The sequence below is a fragment of the Salvelinus fontinalis genome, chromosome 12, assembly GCF_029448725.1.
Source record: "Salvelinus fontinalis isolate EN_2023a chromosome 12, ASM2944872v1, whole genome shotgun sequence".
Classification (NCBI taxonomy): domain Eukaryota; kingdom Metazoa; phylum Chordata; class Actinopteri; order Salmoniformes; family Salmonidae; genus Salvelinus; species Salvelinus fontinalis.
The window spans coordinates 58,780,386-58,798,012 of record NC_074676.1 but is presented as its reverse complement, the minus strand read 5'-3'; the positions used below and the strand labels follow the sequence as shown (position 1 = coordinate 58,798,012).

At 48.9% G+C, this 17,627-nt stretch overlaps 1 protein-coding gene across 2 annotated transcripts in view; it reads left to right on the top strand.

Moving 5' to 3' along the window:
* The window catches only part of tubgcp5 (tubulin, gamma complex associated protein 5), a 95,477-nt gene that overhangs the window by 42,931 nt on the left and 34,919 nt on the right, over positions 1 to 17,627 (top strand). The window contains exons 12-19 of one of the 2 annotated variants that reach the window (XM_055941215.1): positions 914 to 1,029; positions 2,678 to 2,943; positions 4,129 to 4,327; positions 8,617 to 8,805; positions 11,601 to 11,783; positions 12,814 to 12,898; positions 14,695 to 14,815; positions 16,366 to 16,514. In XM_055941215.1, the coding sequence (XP_055797190.1) occupies positions 914 to 1,029; positions 2,678 to 2,943; positions 4,129 to 4,327; positions 8,617 to 8,805; positions 11,601 to 11,783; positions 12,814 to 12,898; positions 14,695 to 14,815; positions 16,366 to 16,514 (1,308 nt within the window). The other variant, XM_055941216.1, reaches the window with a different exon arrangement.

The following is a 17,627-nucleotide window of genomic DNA, read 5'->3' as shown; positions in this document are numbered from 1 at the left end:
TGTGACCGTGTCCGTGACCGTGTCTGTGACCGTGTCTGTGACCGTGTCTGTGACCGTGACTGTGACCGTGACTCTGACCGTGACTGTGACCGTGACCGTGACCGTGACCGTGACCGTGTCTGTGACCGTGTCTGTGACCGTGTCTGTGACCGTGTCTGTGACCGTGTCTGTGACCGTGTCCGTGTCTGTGACCGTGACCGTGTCTGTGTCTGTGACCGTGTCTGTGACCGTGTCTGTGACCGTGTCTGTGACCGTGTCTGTGACCGTGTCTGTGACCGTGTCTGTGACCGTGACTGTGACCGTGACTGTGACCGTGACTGTGACCGTGACTGTGACCGTGACTGTGACCGTGACCGTGACCGTGACCGTGACTGTGACTGTGACCGTGACCGTGACCGTGACCGTGACCGTGACCGTGACCGTGACTGTGACCGTGACTGTGACCGTGACTGTGACCGTGACCGTGTCTGTGACCGTGTCTGTGACCGTGTCTGTGACCGTGTCTGTGACCGTGTCTGTGACCGTGTCTGTGACCGTGTCTGTGACCGTGACTGTGACCGTGATTGTGACCGTGACCGTGTCCGTGACCGTGTCCGTGACCGTGTCCGTGACCGTGTCCGTGACCGTGTCCGTGACCGTGTCCGTGACCGTGACCGTGGCCGTGTCCGTGACCGTGTCCGTGACCGTGGCCGTGACCGTGACCGTGACCGTGTCCGTGTCCGTGACCGTGTCCGTGACCGTGTCCGTGACCGTGTCCGTGACCGTGACCGTGACCGTGACCGTGACCGTGTCTGTGACCGTGTCTGTGACCGCGTCTGTGAGTGTGTTTTGTTTGGTGCATAGCTTTGAGTGAGAGTTAATGGACTCCGAACAGCCAGGTGTAACTGTCTAACGACCCTGACCTCTGACCTAGGTGGCTCTGTTATTCTCTCTGTGGACAGAGACAGTCAGACCGTACCTGGAGATAGTGGATGAATGGATCGTTCATGGTCACCTGTTTGACCCCGCTAAAGAGTTCATTATTCAGAGGTATGGAACAAGCAACATGTCATGAACGTACGTATCTTTCCAAGATGGCGTAGCAGTAACGTGGGCCGTTGATGAAGCCTAGCGTCTCGTCATGTCATGAACGTACGTAGGCACTCCTCAGGGTACGTGGGCCGTTGATGAAGCCTAGCGTCTCGTCATGAACGTACGTAGGCACCCCTCAGGGTACGTGGGCCGTTGATGAAGCCTAGCGTCTCGTCATGAACGTACGTAGGCACCCCTCAGGGTACGTGGGCCGTTGATGAAGCCTAGCGTCTCGTCATGAACGTACGTAGGCACCCCTCAGGGTACGTGGGCCGTTGATGAAGCCTAGCGTCTCGTCATGAACGTACGTAGGCACCCCTCAGGGTACGTGGGCCGTTGATGAAGCCTAGCGTCTCGTCATGTCATGAACGTACGTAGGCACCCCTCAGGGTACGTGGGCCGTTGATGAAGCCTAGCGTCTCGTCATGAATGTACGTAGGCACCCCTCAGGGTACGTGGGCCGTTGATGAAGCCTAGCGTCTCGTCATGAACGTACGTAGGCACCCCTCAGGGTACGTGGGCCGTTGATGAAGCCTAGCGTCTCGTCATGAACGTACGTAGGCACTCCTCAGGGTACGTGGGCCGTTGATGAAGCCTAGCGTCTCGTCATGAACGTACGTAGGCACCCCTCAGGGTACGTGGGCCGTTGATGAAGCCTAGCGTCTCGTCATGAACGTACGTAGGCACCCCTCAGGGTACGTGGGCCGTTGATGAAGCCTCTCTTTACATGACAGTGTCGGGTGTCATCTGCCAACTAGAACTAAACATGTTTTCCAAATGGCACCCTATTCCCTACATAGTGCACTACTTTAGACCAGAGACCATAGGGAATAGTGCACTACTTTAGACCAGAGCCCATAGGGAATAGTGCACCACTTTAGACCAGAGCCCATAGGGAATAGTGCACTACTTTAGACCAGAGCCCATAGGGAATCGTGCACTACTTTAGACCAGAGCCCATAGGGAGTAGTGCACTACTTTAGACCAGAGCCCATAGGGAATAGTGCACTACTTTAGACCACAGCCCATAGGGAATAGGGCACTACTTTAGACCAGAGCCCATAGGGAATAGGGCACTACTTTAGACCAGAGCCCATAGGGAATAGGGCACTACTTTAGACCACAGCCCATAGGGAATAGGGCACTACTGTAGACCAGAGCCCATAGGGAATAGTGCACTACAGGGAATAGGGTGCTATTTTAGAGACTTATTATATGTTTGTTGATCCTTGAAAAAAAATATAAAAATAGACCTATTTTAACACTGAAAAGGCTTTTTCAAAATGAAAATATCCATGTGACATTGCTACATACAAGGATGTCATGCCAAATTCAAAATCTGAATTGAATTTAACAACCAAGTTTTCAATGTGGTTTTAATGATATGATTTTTATATGGAACTCACATAGTGTAATGTACAGTATGCATTAAGGTGTCTGTAATATAATTTAACATGGTATAAATTAATGTAGACATTAAGAAAGTGGGGGAGAGCCAAGATGGAGGCGTGTTGGCTTCTACACAGCGCCTCCTATATTAGTCATCTAGTGTGTATATATACATCTTTGGTCCTGACCCCTACCTTGTCTGTATCTCCCAACCCAGGAACAAGGACGTACCAGTGAATCACAGAGACTTCTGGTACGCCACCTACACCTTGTACAGTATCTCAGAGACGGTGGAGAGCGAGGAGAAGCTGAGTGACGCGGCCAGCGGGAGCAGCGGAGGGGAGCAGGGATCTCGGTCTCAGCTCACCATGGTCTCCTTCCTCAAGCCGGTCCTCAAACAGATCATCATGGCTGGGAAGAGCATGCAACTCCTCAAGAACCTGGACTGTAAAGAGGCTGAGCAGACCGATGGCTCCACTAGAGGTCAGTGTTGGTCTGTAGTTCATCTGTAGCTGGTCTGTAGTTCATCTGTAGCTCGTCTGTTGCTCGTCTGTAATTCATCTGTAGCTGGTCTGTAGTTCATCTGTAGCTGGTCTGTTGCTGGTCTGTAATTCATCTGTAGCTGTTCTGTTGCTGGTCTGTAGTTCACCTTTAGCTGGTCTGTAGCTGGTCTGTAGTTCATCTTTAGCTGGTCTGTAGTTCATCTGTAGCTGGTCTGTTGCTGGTCTGTAGTTCACCTTTAGCTGGTCTGTAGTTCATCTGTAGCTGTTCTGTTGCTGGTCTGTAGTTCATCTTTAGCTGGTCTGTTGTTGGTCTGTAGTTCATCTTTAGCTGGTCTGTTGCTGGTCTGTAGTTCATCTTTAGCTGGTCTGTTGCTGGTTGTAGTTCATCTTTAGCTGGTCCGTTGCTGGTCTGTAGTTCATCTTTAGCTGGTCTGTTGCTGGTCTGTAGTTCATCTTTAGCTGTTCTGTTGCTGGTTGTAGTTCATCTTTAGCTGGTCTGTTGCTGGTCTGTAGTTCACCTTTAGCTGGTCTGTTGCTGGTCTGTAGTTCATCTTTAGCTGGTCTGTTGCTGGTCTGTAGTTCACCTTTAGCTGGTCTGTTGCTGGTCTGTAGTTCACCTTTAGCTGGTCTGTTGCTGGTCTGTAGTTCACCTTTAGCTGGTCTGTTGCTGGTCTGTAATTAGTCACCAGGCTAGTGTTTCTAGTGCAGAGTGTGGTACAGAGAGATGTGTTTGAGATGGGAGACAGGGGAGTTTGAGTACTGCTTATGCCGGGTTATTTGCTCAACTACCGAGAGCAAACGGTTTGTGTTTTTCAGAATATACATTATTATGGAACCGTAAGATTGTGTTCCTATCTCATCCCTGAGCCTTGAGCTATAATCAAGCGAAGTATGGCCATATGGTACAAAACACCTGCTTACTGCTTGGGTTCCTAATGTTCTCTGTGTGTTTTAGATGCTTACTGCTTGGATTCCTAATATTCTCTGTATGTTGTAGATGCTTACTGCTTGGGTTCCTAATGTTCTCTATATGTTGTAGATGCTTACTGCTTGGGTTCCTAATGTTCTCTATATGTTGTAGATGCTTACTGCTTGGATTCCTAATGTTCTCTATGTGTTTTAGATGCTTACTGCTTGGATTCCTAATGTTCTCTATATGTTGTAGATGCAGAAAGGAAGAGCTTGTACACTCTTTTCCTGGAGTCTGTTCAGTCCCGCCTCCGTTGCCGGGACGACTCCCCCGCGGATACGGTCACCGAGCAACAGGCCACAAAGCAGAGCCTGATCAAGATGCAGTCGATTGTAGCTCAGCATCTACAGATGGACGACATACATGACCCTCTACTGGCCATCAACTTCGCCAGGTGAGTGGAAGAGAGTACACTAGGACCGAGGCGGAGCGGGGTAGGGACCGAGGCGGAGTGGGGTAGGGACAAAAATATCCAAGATGGTGTAGCAGTGGGGATGTCTGTTTTGATTGGCTTGTCCCGTCCCTTGTATAAATCGTTTTTCTTTTTTTTCTCATTTTCCATCTACGGACTGAACATACTCTCCTGCAACCCGCCTCACCCAATGTGGTATGAATCTGCTATTTTTACACTTTTGAACCGGAACCCCCTTCAGAAGCTAGCCAGCTAACTAGCTACTAGCTAGTAGTTAGCCTGGAGCTGGCTTCGAACTAGGCCCATCTCCCGGCTAGCCGAAGAGATTCCATCAAGCAACCCCTGGGCTTCAATTACCTCTTTTGCCAATTGGCCTGGACCCTTTGCTGCCGACACGGAGCCCCGCCGATCCATCAAGATTGGTCTGCTGACGTAACCGTCTGAGGGGGTTTCAACAGACTCTCCTGTTGCGACATCCTCCTGAGGCCCATCTGCTAGCCCCTGCCTGCTAGTTGTCTGAATCGCCGTGCCTCCAGCTCACCTAGGTACTCACTGGACCCTATGACCACTCGGCTACACATGCCTCTCCCTAAAGTCAATATGCCTTGTCTATTTCTGTTTTGGTTAGTGATTTTTGTCTTATTTCACTGTAGAGCCTCCAGCCCTGCTCAATATGCCTTAGCTAGCCCTTTTGTTCCACCCCCCACACATGAGGTGACCTCAACTGGCTTAAATGGTGCCTCTAGAGGCAAAACCTCTCATCGTCACTCAATGGTTTACCTCCACTGTATTCACATCCTACCATACCCTTGGTCTGTACATTATACCTTGAATCTATTCTTCCGCGCCCAGAAACCTGCTCCTTTACTCTCTGTTCCGAACGCACTAGACGACCAGTTCTTTTAGCCTTTAGCCGTACCCTTATCCTACTCCTCCTCTGTTCCTCTGGTGATGTAGAGCTTAACCCAGGTCCTGCAGCCCCCAGCATCACTCCCATTCCCCAGGCGCTCTCATTTGTTGACTTCTGTAACCGTAAAAGCATTGCTTTCATGCATGTTAACATTAGAAGCCTTCTCCCTAAGTTTGTTTTATTCACTGCTTTAGCACACTCTGCCGACCCGCATGTTCTAGCCGTGTCTGAATCCTGGCTTAGGAAGGCCACCAAAAATCCTGAAATATCCATCGCTAACTATAACGTCTTCCGACAAGATAGAACTGCCAAAGGGGGCGGAGTTGCAAAAGGGGGCGGAGTTGCAATCTACTGCAGAGAGAGCCTGCAGAGTTCTGTATTACTATCCAGGTCTGTGCCCAAACAATTCGAGCTTCTACTTTTAAAAATCCATCTTTCCAGAAACAAGTCTCTCGCCTTTGCCGCTTGTTATAGACCCCCTTCAGCCCCCAGCTGTGCCCTGGACACCATATGTGAATTGATTGCCCCCCCCCCCCCCCCCCCCATCTACCTTCAGAGCTCATACTGTTAGGTGACCTAAACTGGGAGATGCTTAACACCCCGGCTGTCCTACAATCTAAGCTTGATGCCCTCAATCTGACACAAATCATCAAGGAACCTACCAGGTACAACCCTAAATCCGTAACCATGGGCACCCTCTTAGATAATATCCTGGAAGGATATTGACCTCATCCCGTCAGTAGAGGATGCCTGGCTGCTCTTCAAAAGTGCGTTCCTCTCCATCTTCAATAAGCATGCCCCTTTCAAAAAAACGTAGAACTAAGAACAGATATAGTCCTTGGTTCACCCCAGACTTGACTGCCCTTGACCAGCACAAAAACATCCTGTGGCATACTGCATTAGCATCTAATAGCCCCCGCGATATGCAACTTTTCAGGGAAGTCAGGAACCAATATACTCAGTCAGTTAGGAAAGCAAAGGCTAGCTTTTTCAAACAGAAATTTGCATCCTGTAGCACTAATTCCAAAAAGTTTTGGGACACTATGAAGTCCATGGAGAATAAGAGCACCTCCTCCCAACTGCCCACTGCACTGAAGCTAGGAAACACTGTCACCACTGATAAATCCATGATAATTGAGAATTTCAATAAGCATTTTTCCACGGCTGGCCATGCTTTCCACCTGGCTACCCCGGTCAACATTTCAACACCCCCTGCAGCAACTTGCCCATCCCCCCGTCCCCTGCTTCTCCTCCCCTGCTTCTCCTCCCCTGCTTCTCCTCCCCTGCTTCTCCTCCCCTGCTTCTCCAAATCCAGACAGCTGATATTCTGAAAGAACTGCAAATTCTGGATCCCTACAAATCAGTTGGGCTAGACAATCTGGACCCTCTCTTTCTAAAAGTATCCGCCGAAGTTGTTGCAACCCCTATTAGTAGCCTGTTCAACCTCTCTTTCGTATCATCTGAGATCCCTAAAGATTGGTAAGCTGCCGCGGTCATCCCTCTCTTCAAAGGGGGAGACACTCTAGACCCAAACTTTTATAGACCTATATCCATCCTGTCCTGCCTTTCTTCAATCTTTAAAAGCCACGTTAATAAACAGTTCACTGACTATTTCGAATCCCACCGTACCTTCTCCACTATGCAATCCGGTTTCCGAGCTGGTCACGGGTGCACCTCAGCCACGCTCAAGGTCCTAAACGATATCATAACCACCATCGATAAAAGACAGTACTGTGCAGCCGTCTTCATCGACCTGGCCAAGGCTTTCGACTCTGTCAATCACCATATTCTTATCGGCAGACTCAATAGCCTTGGCTTCTCAAATGACTGCCTCGCCTGGTTCACCAACTACTTCTCAGATAGAGTTCAGTGTGTCAAATCGGAGGGCCTGTTATCCAGACCTCTGGCAGTCTCTATGGGGGAGCCACAGGGTTCAATTCTTGGGACGACTCTTTTCCCCGTATATATCAATGATGTCGCTCTTGCTGCTGGTGAGTCTCTGATCCACCTCTATGCAGACGACACCATTCTGTATACATCTGGCCCTTCTTTGGACACTGTGCTAACAAACCTCCAAACGAGCTTCAACGCCATACAACTCTCCTTCCGTGGCCTCCAACTGCTTTTAAATGCTAGTAAAACTAAATGCATGCTCTTCAAACGATCGCTACCTGCACCTGCTTGCCCGACTAGCATCACTACTCTGGACGATTCTGACTTAGAATATGTGGACAACTACAAATACCTAGGTGTCTGGTTAGACTGTAAACTCTCCTTCCAGACTCACATCAAGCATCTCCAATCCAAAATTAAATCTAGAATCGGCTTCCTATTTCGCAACAAAGCATCCTTCACTCATGCTACTAAACCTTAGCCTCGTAAAACTGACTGTCATTTACAGAATAGCCTCCAACAGTCTACTCAGCAAACTGGATGCAGTCTATCACAGTGCCATCCGTTTTGTCACCAAAGCCCCATATATTACCCACCACTGCGACCTGTATGCTCTCGTTGGCTGGCCCTCGCTACATATTCGTCGTCAAATTCACTGGCTTCAGGTCATCTAAGTCTTTGCTAGGTAAAGCCCCGCCTTATCTCAGCTCACTGCTCACCATAGCAGCACCCACCCGTAGCACGCGCTCCAGCAGGTATATCTCACTGGTCATCCCCAAAGCCAACACCTCTTTCAGCCGCCTTTCCTTCCAGTTCTCTGCTGCCAATGACTGGAACGAATTGCACATCACTGAAGCTGGAGACTCATATCTCCCTCACTAACTCTAAGCATCAGCTATCTGAGCAGCTTACCGATCGCTGCAGCTGTACATAGCCCATCTGTAAATAGCACACCCAGCTACCTCATCCCCATATTGTTTTTATTTACTTTTCTGCTCTTTTGCACCCCAGTATCTCTACTTGCATATCATCATCTGTACATATATCACTCCAGTGTTAATGCTAAATTGTAATTATTTCACCTCTAGGGCCTATTTATTGCCTTCCTCCCTACTCTTCTACATTTATTATTATTTATTTAGTATATAGATCTTTCTATTTTTCTTTTCTTTTATTGTTATTGACTGTTCGTTTGTTTGTGTAACTCTGTGTTGTTGTTTGTGGTGCACTGCTTTGCTTTATCTTGGCCAGGTCGCAGTTGTAAATGAGAACTTGTTCTCAACTGGCCTACCTGGTTAAATAAAGATGAAATATAAAATAAATAAATAAAAGTTGTTCCAAAGACCAATTAGTGGAAAAACTATCATTGAATTAGAATATCTTGATAATGTAAAGTTTTATCTTGTTTGGTGGCTCCAGAAAGAGAACCCCAGCTCTGGTAACTCCTACTCCCCAACCTCCCCTCCAGGCTGTACCTGGAGCAGAGTGACTTCCACGAGAGGTTCTCGGGCGGTGACGTGATCGTGGACCGTTCGTCTGAGTCGGTGACGTGTCAGACATTTGAGCTGACGCTGCGCTCCTGCCTCTACCCGCACATCCAGAAGAGGTACATCGAATGCTGTGGCAACCTCATGACCACCCTGAAGAAGGACTACAGGTAAAGTTGATACGTCTGTCATTACTCTGTCTCATGTCTCTAGTCCTCCAGGTGTCTGTCAGTCATTACTCTGTCTCATGTCTCTAGTCCTCCAGGTGTCTGTCAGTCATTACTCTGTCTCATGTCTCTAGTCCTCCAGGTGTCTGTCAGTCATTACTCTGTCTCATGTCTCTAGTCCTCCAGGTGTCTGTCAGTCATTACTCTGTCTCATGTCTCTAGTCCTCCAGGTGTCTGTCAGTCATTACTCTGTCTCATGTCTCTAGTCCTCCAGGTGTCTGTCAGTCATTACTCTGTCTCATGTCTCTAGTCCTCCAGGTGTCTGTCAGTCATTACTCTGTCTCATGTCTCTAGTCCTCCAGGTGTCTGTCAGTCATTACTCTGTCTCATGTCTCTAGTCCTCCAGGTGTCTGTCAGTCATTACTCTGTCTCATGTCTCTAGTCCTCCAGGTGTCCGTCAGTCATTACTCTGTCTCATGTCTCTAGTCCTCCAGGTGTCCGTCAGTCATTACTCTGTCTCATGTCTCTAGTCCTCCAGGTGTCTGTCAGTCATTACTCTGTCTCATGTCTCTAGTCCTCCAGGTGTCTGTCAGTCATTACTCTGTCTCATGTCTCTAGTCCTCCAGGTGTCTGTCAGTCATTACTCTGTCTCATGTCTCTAGTCCTCCAGGTGTCTGTCAGTCATTACTCTGTCTCATGTCTCTAGTCCTCCAGGTGTCTGTCAGTCATTACTCTGTCTCATGTCTCTAGTCCTCCAGGTGTCTGTCAGTCATTACTCTGTCTCATGTCTCTAGTCCTCCAGGTGTCTGTCAGTCATTACTCTGTCTCATGTCTCTAGTCCTCCAGGTGTCTGTCAGTCATTACTCTGTCTCATGTCTCTAGTCCTCCTATCTACTGTCCTGTGGGTTTTCAGTCCAACCCTAATTTAACACACCTGATTCTACTAATTACCTGCTCAACAAGTCCTTAACTAGCTAAATTAGGGTTGGACTGAAAACCCACAGGACAGTAGATCTCCAGGAAGAGGGTTGGACTGATAACCTACAGGACAGTAGATCTCCAGGAAGAGGGTTGGACTGAAAACCTACAGGACAGTAGATCTCCAGGAAGAGGGTTGGACTGATAACCTACAGGACAGTAGATCTCCAGGAAGAGGGTTGGACTGATAACCTACAGGACAGTAGATCTCCAGGAAGAGGGTTGGACTGATAACCTACAGGACAGTAGATCTCCAGGAAGAGGGTTGGACTGATAACCTACAGGACAGTAGATCTCCAGGAAGAGGGTTGGACTGATAACCTACAGGACAGTAGATCTCCAGGAAGAGGGTTGGACTGAAAACCTACAGGACAGTAGATCTCCAGGAAGAGGGTTGGACTGATAACCTACAGGACAGTAGATCTCCAGGAAGAGGGTTGGACTGATAACCTACAGGACAGTAGATCTCCAGGAAGAGGGTTGGACTGATAACCTACAGGACAGTAGATCTCCAGGAAGAGGGTTGGACTGATAACCTACAGGACAGTAGATCTCCAGGAAGAGGGTTGGGCTGAAAACCTACAGGACAGTAGATCTCCAGGAAGAGGGTTGGACTGAAGAGTAGATCTCCAGGAAGAGGGTTGGACTGATAACCTACAGGACTGTAGATCTCCAGGAAGAGGTTTGGACTGAAAACCTACAGGACAGTAGATCTCCAGGAAGAGGGTTGGTCTGAAAACCTACAGGACAGTAGATCTCCAGGAAGAGGGTTGGACTGAAAACCTACAGGACAGTAGATCTCCAGGAAGAGGGTTGGACTGATAACCTACAGGACAGTAGATCACCAGGAAGAGGGTTGGACTGATAACCTACAGGACAGTAGATCCCCAGGAAGAGGGTTGGACTGATAACCTACAGGACAGTAGATCTCCAGGAAGAGGGTTGGACTGATAACCTACAGGACAGTAGATCTCCAGGAAGAGGGTTGGACTGAAAACCTACAGGACAGTAGATCACCAGGAAGAGGGTTGGACGGCCCTGCCCTATATAGTGCACCACAGCCCCATTGGCCTTGGTCAAAAGTAGTGCACTATATAGGGAGTATTGTATCATTTGGGACTCATGAATTGTCCCAGTACTGTAGGTCTGACTAGCACAGGTGTCCCTGGGCCCTCCCCCAGGCCCTGTACTAACCCTGACCTTTAACCCCCAGACTGCTGGGACCTCCACTATGACTTCTACAGCTGTTATAGGCCCTGTACTAACCCTGACCTTTAACCCCCAGACTACTGGGACCTCCAGTATGACGTCTACAGCTGTTATAGGCCCTCTACTAACCCTGACCTTTAACCCCCAGACTGCTGGGAGCTCCAGTATGACTTCTAGGCCCTGTACTAACCCTGACCTTTAACCCCCAGACTGCTGGGGACCTCCAGTATGACTTCTAGGCCCTGTACTAACCCTGACCTTTAACCCCCAGACTGCTGGGGACCTCCAGTATGACTTCTAGGCCCTGTACCAACCCTGACCTTTAACCCCCAGACTGCTGGGGACCTCCAGTAAGACTTCTACAGCTGTTATAGGCCCTGTACTAACCCTGACCTTTAACCCCCAGACTGCTGGGAGCTCCAGTATGACTTCTACAGCTGTTATAGGCCCTGTACTAACCCTGACCTTTAACCCCCAGACTGCTGGGACCTCCAGTATGACTTCTAGGCCCTGTTCTAACCCTGACCTTTAACCCCCAGACTGCTGGGACCTCCAGTATGACTTCTACAGCTGTTATAGGCCCTGTACTAACCCTGACCTTTAACCCCCAGACTGCTGGAGTACCTCCAGGCCATGAGGAACTACTTCCTGTTGGAGGCAGGGGACACCATGTATGACTTCTATACAGCCATCTTTGATAAGGTCCTGGAGAAGGAGAGCTGGCAGCAGCTGGCGTTCCTCAACGTTCAACTGCAGGAAGCTGTGGGACAGCGGTGCCCAGAGGACAGTAGCAGGTACTACACCACCCCACGCTGGGCTCTCATTGGTTACACCCCAACACTGACTGGACTGTCATTGGTTACACCCCACACTGGGCTCTCATTGGTTACACCCCAACACTGACTGGGCTGTCATTGGTTACACCCCACACTGACTGGGCTGTCATTGGTTACACCCCACGCTGGGCTCTCATTGGTTACACCCCACACTGGGCTCTCATTGGTTACACCCCACACTGGGCTCTCATTGGTTACACCCCACACTGGGCTCTCATTGGTTACACCCCACACTGGGCTCTCATTGGTTACACCCCACACTGGGCTCTCATTGGTTACACCCCACACTGGGCTCTCATTGGTTACACCCCACACTGACTGGGCTCTCATTGGTTACACCCCACACTGACTGGGCTCTCATTGGTTACACCCCACACTGACTGGGCTCTCATTGGTTACACCCCACACTGACTGGGCTCTCATTGGTTACACCCCACACTGACTGGGCCCTCATTGGTTACACCCCACACTGACTGGGCTGTCATTGGTTACACCCCACACTGACTGGGCTCTCATTGGTTACACCCCACACTGACTGGGCTGTCATTGGTTACACCCCAACACTGACTGGGCTGTCATTGGTTACACCCCACACTGACTGGGCTGTCATTGGTTACACCCCACACTGACTGGGCTGTCATTGGTTACACCCCACACTGACTGGGCTCTCATTGGTTACACCCCACACTGACTGGGCTCTCATTGGTTACACCCCACACTGACTGGGCTGTCATTGGTTACACCCCACACTGACTGGGCTGTCATTGGTTACACCCCACACTGACTGGGCTGTCATTGGTTACACCCCACACTGACTGGGCTGTCATTGGTTAGGGTTTGCTATGGTTTTGAGAGATTTCATTGAGTTGATAGGCTAACTAATGACACAGGATGTACATGGTAGGCTAATAGTTGTGATGTTTTTTCCATTTTGATGGGATTGAATTTATTGTCACAATAAAGTAAATGAAATATGTATGTTTTCCAGGTTGTCCATCTTCCTGGAGACGATAGACCCAGTCAGAAAGAAACAGCCTATTAATAATCTGGATGGTTTGACCCTCAGTTACAAGGTGAGTCTCCTACCAACCTTATCCACATTACTGATAACATGTTGGCTGGATTTAAGGTCCCGAAGCTTCTTCGCAATGTGCGGATCATGTTCTGTGTTTCTTTACCTCTACTTTACACACACGTTTCTGCGGTGTCCTTCACGTTTCTGTGGTGTCCTTCCCTTCACGTTTCTGTGGTGTCCTTCGCGTTTCTGTGGTGTCCTTCCCTTCACGTTTCTGTGGTGTCCTTCGCGTTTCTGTGGTGTCCTTCGCGTTTCTGCGGTGTCCTTCACGTTTCTGTGGTGTCCTTCACGTTTCTGTGGTGTCCTTCCCGTTTCTGCGGTGTCCTTCGCGTTTCTGTGGTGTCCTTCCCTTCGCGTTTCTGCGGTGTCCTTCTCTTCACGTTTCTGCGGTGTCCTTCACGTTTCTGCGGTGTCCTTCACGTTTCTGCGGTGGGTTTCGCGTTTCTGTGGTGTCCTTCACGTTTCTGTGGTGTCCTTCACGTTTCTGCGGTGTCCTTCACGTTTCTGTGGTGTCCTTCACGTTTCTGCGGTGTCCTTCGCGTTTCTGCGGTGTCCTTCACGTTTCTGCGGTGTCCTTCACGTTTCTGCGGTGTCCTTCACGTTTCTGTGGTGTCCTTCACGTTTCTGTGGTGTCCTTCACGTTTCTGCGGTGTCCTTCACGTTTCTGCGGTGTCCTTCACGTTTCTGCGGTGTCCTTCACGTTTCTGTGGTGTCCTTCACGTTTCTGTGGTGTCCTTCACGTTTCTGTGGTGTCCTTCCCGTTTCTGCGGTGTCCTTCACGTTTCTGTGGTGTCCTTCACGTTTCTGCGGTGTCCTTCACGTTTCTGCGGTCTCCTTCCCTTCACGTTTCTGCGGTCTCCTTCCCTTCACGTTTCTGCGGTCTCCTTCCCTTCACGTTTCTGCGGTCTCCTTCCCTTCACGTTTCTGCGGTCTCCTTCCCTTCACGTTTCTCACTGTCATTCGGGAAAGTTTTACAGTTTAAAATGTATTTTCCCAATTTTTTTTGTTGGGGTATTTTCTTTAAACTGCATTGTTGGTTAACCTCTCTAGGGTATGTGGGACGGTAACGTCTCACCTCGTCAACAGCCAGTGAAACTGCAGGGCGCCAAATTCAAAACAACAGAAATCCCATAATTTAAATTCCTCAAACATACAAGTATTTCACGCCATTTTAAAGATACACTTGCCTAGTATCTCGCGCTGTGGAGTTTCGGCTACACGATAACGTAACGTTATACAATGCTATTATATTGGGTTCTGTTATGTAGAACACGATCGTTATGTGATCTGACTTGGTTAAAAGGAGCACCGTTCATTGGCCAGAGCAGCCTGTTCTCCACGAGTAGAGCAGAGACGGTGTACAGAAGCTTCTGGATCTTTAGTCCGGGGTGAAAGGTCAGGGGAAAGATGACTCAGCAGCCACACTATACTCTGCAGTGTACTTCCCCAAACAGCACCCTATTCCCTATATAGTGCACTACTCAGCAGCCACACTATACTTTTACTCCGCAGTCGATGAAATGTGACTAGGTTACCTCCCCAAACGGCACCCTATTCCCTGTATAGTGCACTACTCATGGGCCCTGGTCCAAATCCCTATTTTCAAGTTAATTTGACCATTTGTAGGTATCAGAAAACCGAGGAATATGGGACTTAGTGCACTCAACAGAGTGCCATTTGGGATTAATTCTATATTTCTCCTGTGTGTTGTCCTGAAGGTGCCCTGGCCTGTTGACATCGTGGTCAGCTCAGAGTGCCATTAATTCTATATTTCTCCTGTGTGTTGTCCTGAAGGTGCCCTGGCCTGTTGACATCGTGGTCAGCTCAGAGTGTCAGAGGATCTACAACCAGGTGTTCCTGCTGTTGCTGCAGATCAAATGGGCCAAATACAGTCTGGACACGCTGGCATTCAGTGGTAGGTCTAGTATGACTCTGTCTCTGTCTCTCTGTCTCTCTGTCTCTGTCTCTCTGTCTCTGTCTCTGTCTCTCTCTCTCTGTCTCTGTCTCTCTGTCTCTGTCTCTCTGTCTCTGTCTCTCTGTCTCTCTCTCTCTCTCTGTCTCTCTCTCTGTCTCTCTCTCTGTCTCTCTCTGACTCTCTGTCTCTCTCTGTCTCTCTCTGTCTCTCTCTCTCTGCCTCTCTCTGTCTCTCTCTCTGTCTCTCTCTGTCTCTCTCTGACTCTCTCTGTCTCTCTCTGTCTCTCTCTCTCTGCCTCTCTCTCTTCTCTCTCTCCCCCCTCTCGCTCTTCTCTCTCTCTCTCTTCTCTCTCTCTCTTCTCTCTCCCCCCTCTCTTCTCAATCCCCCCCGCTGTCTCGCTCTCCCCCTCTGTCTCTCTCCTTGTCTTTCTCTCACTTCGAATCTCAATTCTATAAACTTTATTGACATGGACACAAGGAGGAAACATATAACAACACATAATGATTTGGAATAGTGAATTGGGTTAGGGGTTAGGGGTTAAGGGGTCAGGGTTAGGGTTTAGGGGTGAGGGTTTAGGTTTAGGGGTTGGGGTCTGGGTTAGGGTGAATTGGGTTAGGGTTGGGTTAGGGGTTGGGGTTAGGTTAGGGTTAGGGGTTGGGGTTAGGGTGAATTGAGTTAGGGTTAGGGTTGGGGTTAGGGTTGGGTTAGGGGTTGGGTTAGGGGTTGGGGTTAGGGGTCAGGGTCAGGGGGGGTTAGGGTCAGGGTTAGGGGTTGGGTTAGGGGGTTAGGGGTTAGGGGTTAGGGTGAATTGATGCCCGTTCAAAAACAGGACCCTTCTTGACTAGAACATCTTCTGTTTTAAAGATGACCTTAGAAAAGTTTACCTACCTGGGAATTGAAAATTACAAAACTGTACTGTTCCGTATTTAAAGCTAATTTCCCCCCTCAGATAAATTCAAAGCTAACATACAGTTCTGAAGACACTCCTCTACCGGGAAGAGTTAATGCCATCATGATGGTTTTCCTTCTCCAACAGATATCTATTCCAGAACGTTCCTATATTTCTGAACAAGTCCTTTTGTAAGCAACTGGACTCTATTAGAAAACCGTTAATTTGGACTAAAAATCACATGGTAACAAACAGTATGTGTGGAGGGGGTGCAGGTTTTCTGGGATGCTGGTGTTGACGTGAACCATGACCTTTCAAAGCATTTCATGGCTACAGACGTTAGTGCTACGGGGCGATGGTCATTACGGCAGGTTACCTTGGCGTTCTTGGGCACATGGACTATGGTGGTCTGCCTGAAACATGTTGGTATTACAGACTCGGACAGGGAGAGGTTGAAAATGTCAGTGAAGACACTTTCCAGCTTGTCAGCGCGTGCTCTGAGTACCCGTCCTGGTAATCCATCTGCTTCACAATAAAATACATTTCAAATATATAACAACAAAGGTCAAATACGAAGATTCTCTCTCTCTCTAAACACGAGGGATTTCTGAGCGTCATGACCGCACCACCGGTGGTAATGATGGATCGTTTCCTCCTATAGATTTAACAGTAGCAGCTAAGCGGTTGGAAGGGACACCAGAGGAGGTGAAGCCTAAAGAGCCAATCAATCAGCAGATCCACAGGATGTTTCTGCTCAGGGTCAAACTGATGCACTTCGTCAACAGCCTTCACAACTACATTGTGACGAGGGTAAGAGGTCTGAGACATAGTGAACATGACGAGGGTAAGAGGTTGTCTGAGACACAGTGAACATGACTAGGGTAAGAGGTTGTCTGAGACATAGTGAACATGACGAGGGTAAGAGGTTGTCTGAGACAGTGAACATGACGAGGGTAAGAGGTTGTCTGAGACAGTGAACATGACGAGGGTAAGAGGTTGTCTGAGACATAGTGAACATGACGAGGGTAAGAGGTTGTCTGAGACCATAGTGAACATGACGAGGGTAAGAGGTTGTCTGAGACACAGTGAACATGGCGAGGGTAAGAGGTTGTCTGAGACCATAGTGAACATGACGAGGGTAAGAGGTTGTCTGAGACACAGTGAACATGACGAGGGTAAGAGGTTGTCTGAGACACAGTGAACATGACTAGGGTAAGAGGTTGTCTGAGACACAGTGAACATGACTAGGGTAAGAGGTTGTCTGAGACACAGTGAACATGACGAGGGTAAGAGGTCTGAGACACAGTGAACATGACGAGGGTAAGAGGTCTGAGACAGTGAACATGACTAGGGTAAGAGGTTGTCTGAGACACAGTGAACATGACGAGGGTAAGAGGTTGTCTGAGACATAGTGAACATGACTAGGGTAAGAGGTTGTCTGACACAGTGAACATGACGAGGGTAAGAGGTTGTCTGAGACAGTGAACATGACTAGGGTAAGAGGTTGTCTGAGACAGTGAACATGACGAGGGTAAGAGGTCTGAGACACAGTGAACATGACGAGGGTAAGAGGTTGTCTGAGACACAGTAAACATGACGAGGGTAAGAGGTTGTCTGAGACACAGTGAACATGACGAGGGTAAGAGGTCTGAGACAGTGAACATGACTAGGGTAAGAGGTTGTCTGAGACACAGTGAACATGACGAGGGTAAGAGGTTGTCTGAGACAGTGAACATGACGAGGGTAAGAGGTTGTCTGAGACACAGTGAACATGACGAGGGTAAGAGGTCTGAGACACAGTGAACATGACGAGGGTAAGAGGTTGTCTGAGACAGTGAACATGACGAGGGTAAGAGGTTGTCTGAGACAGTGAACATGACGAGGGTAAGAGGTTGTCTGAGACAGTGAACATGACGAGGGTAA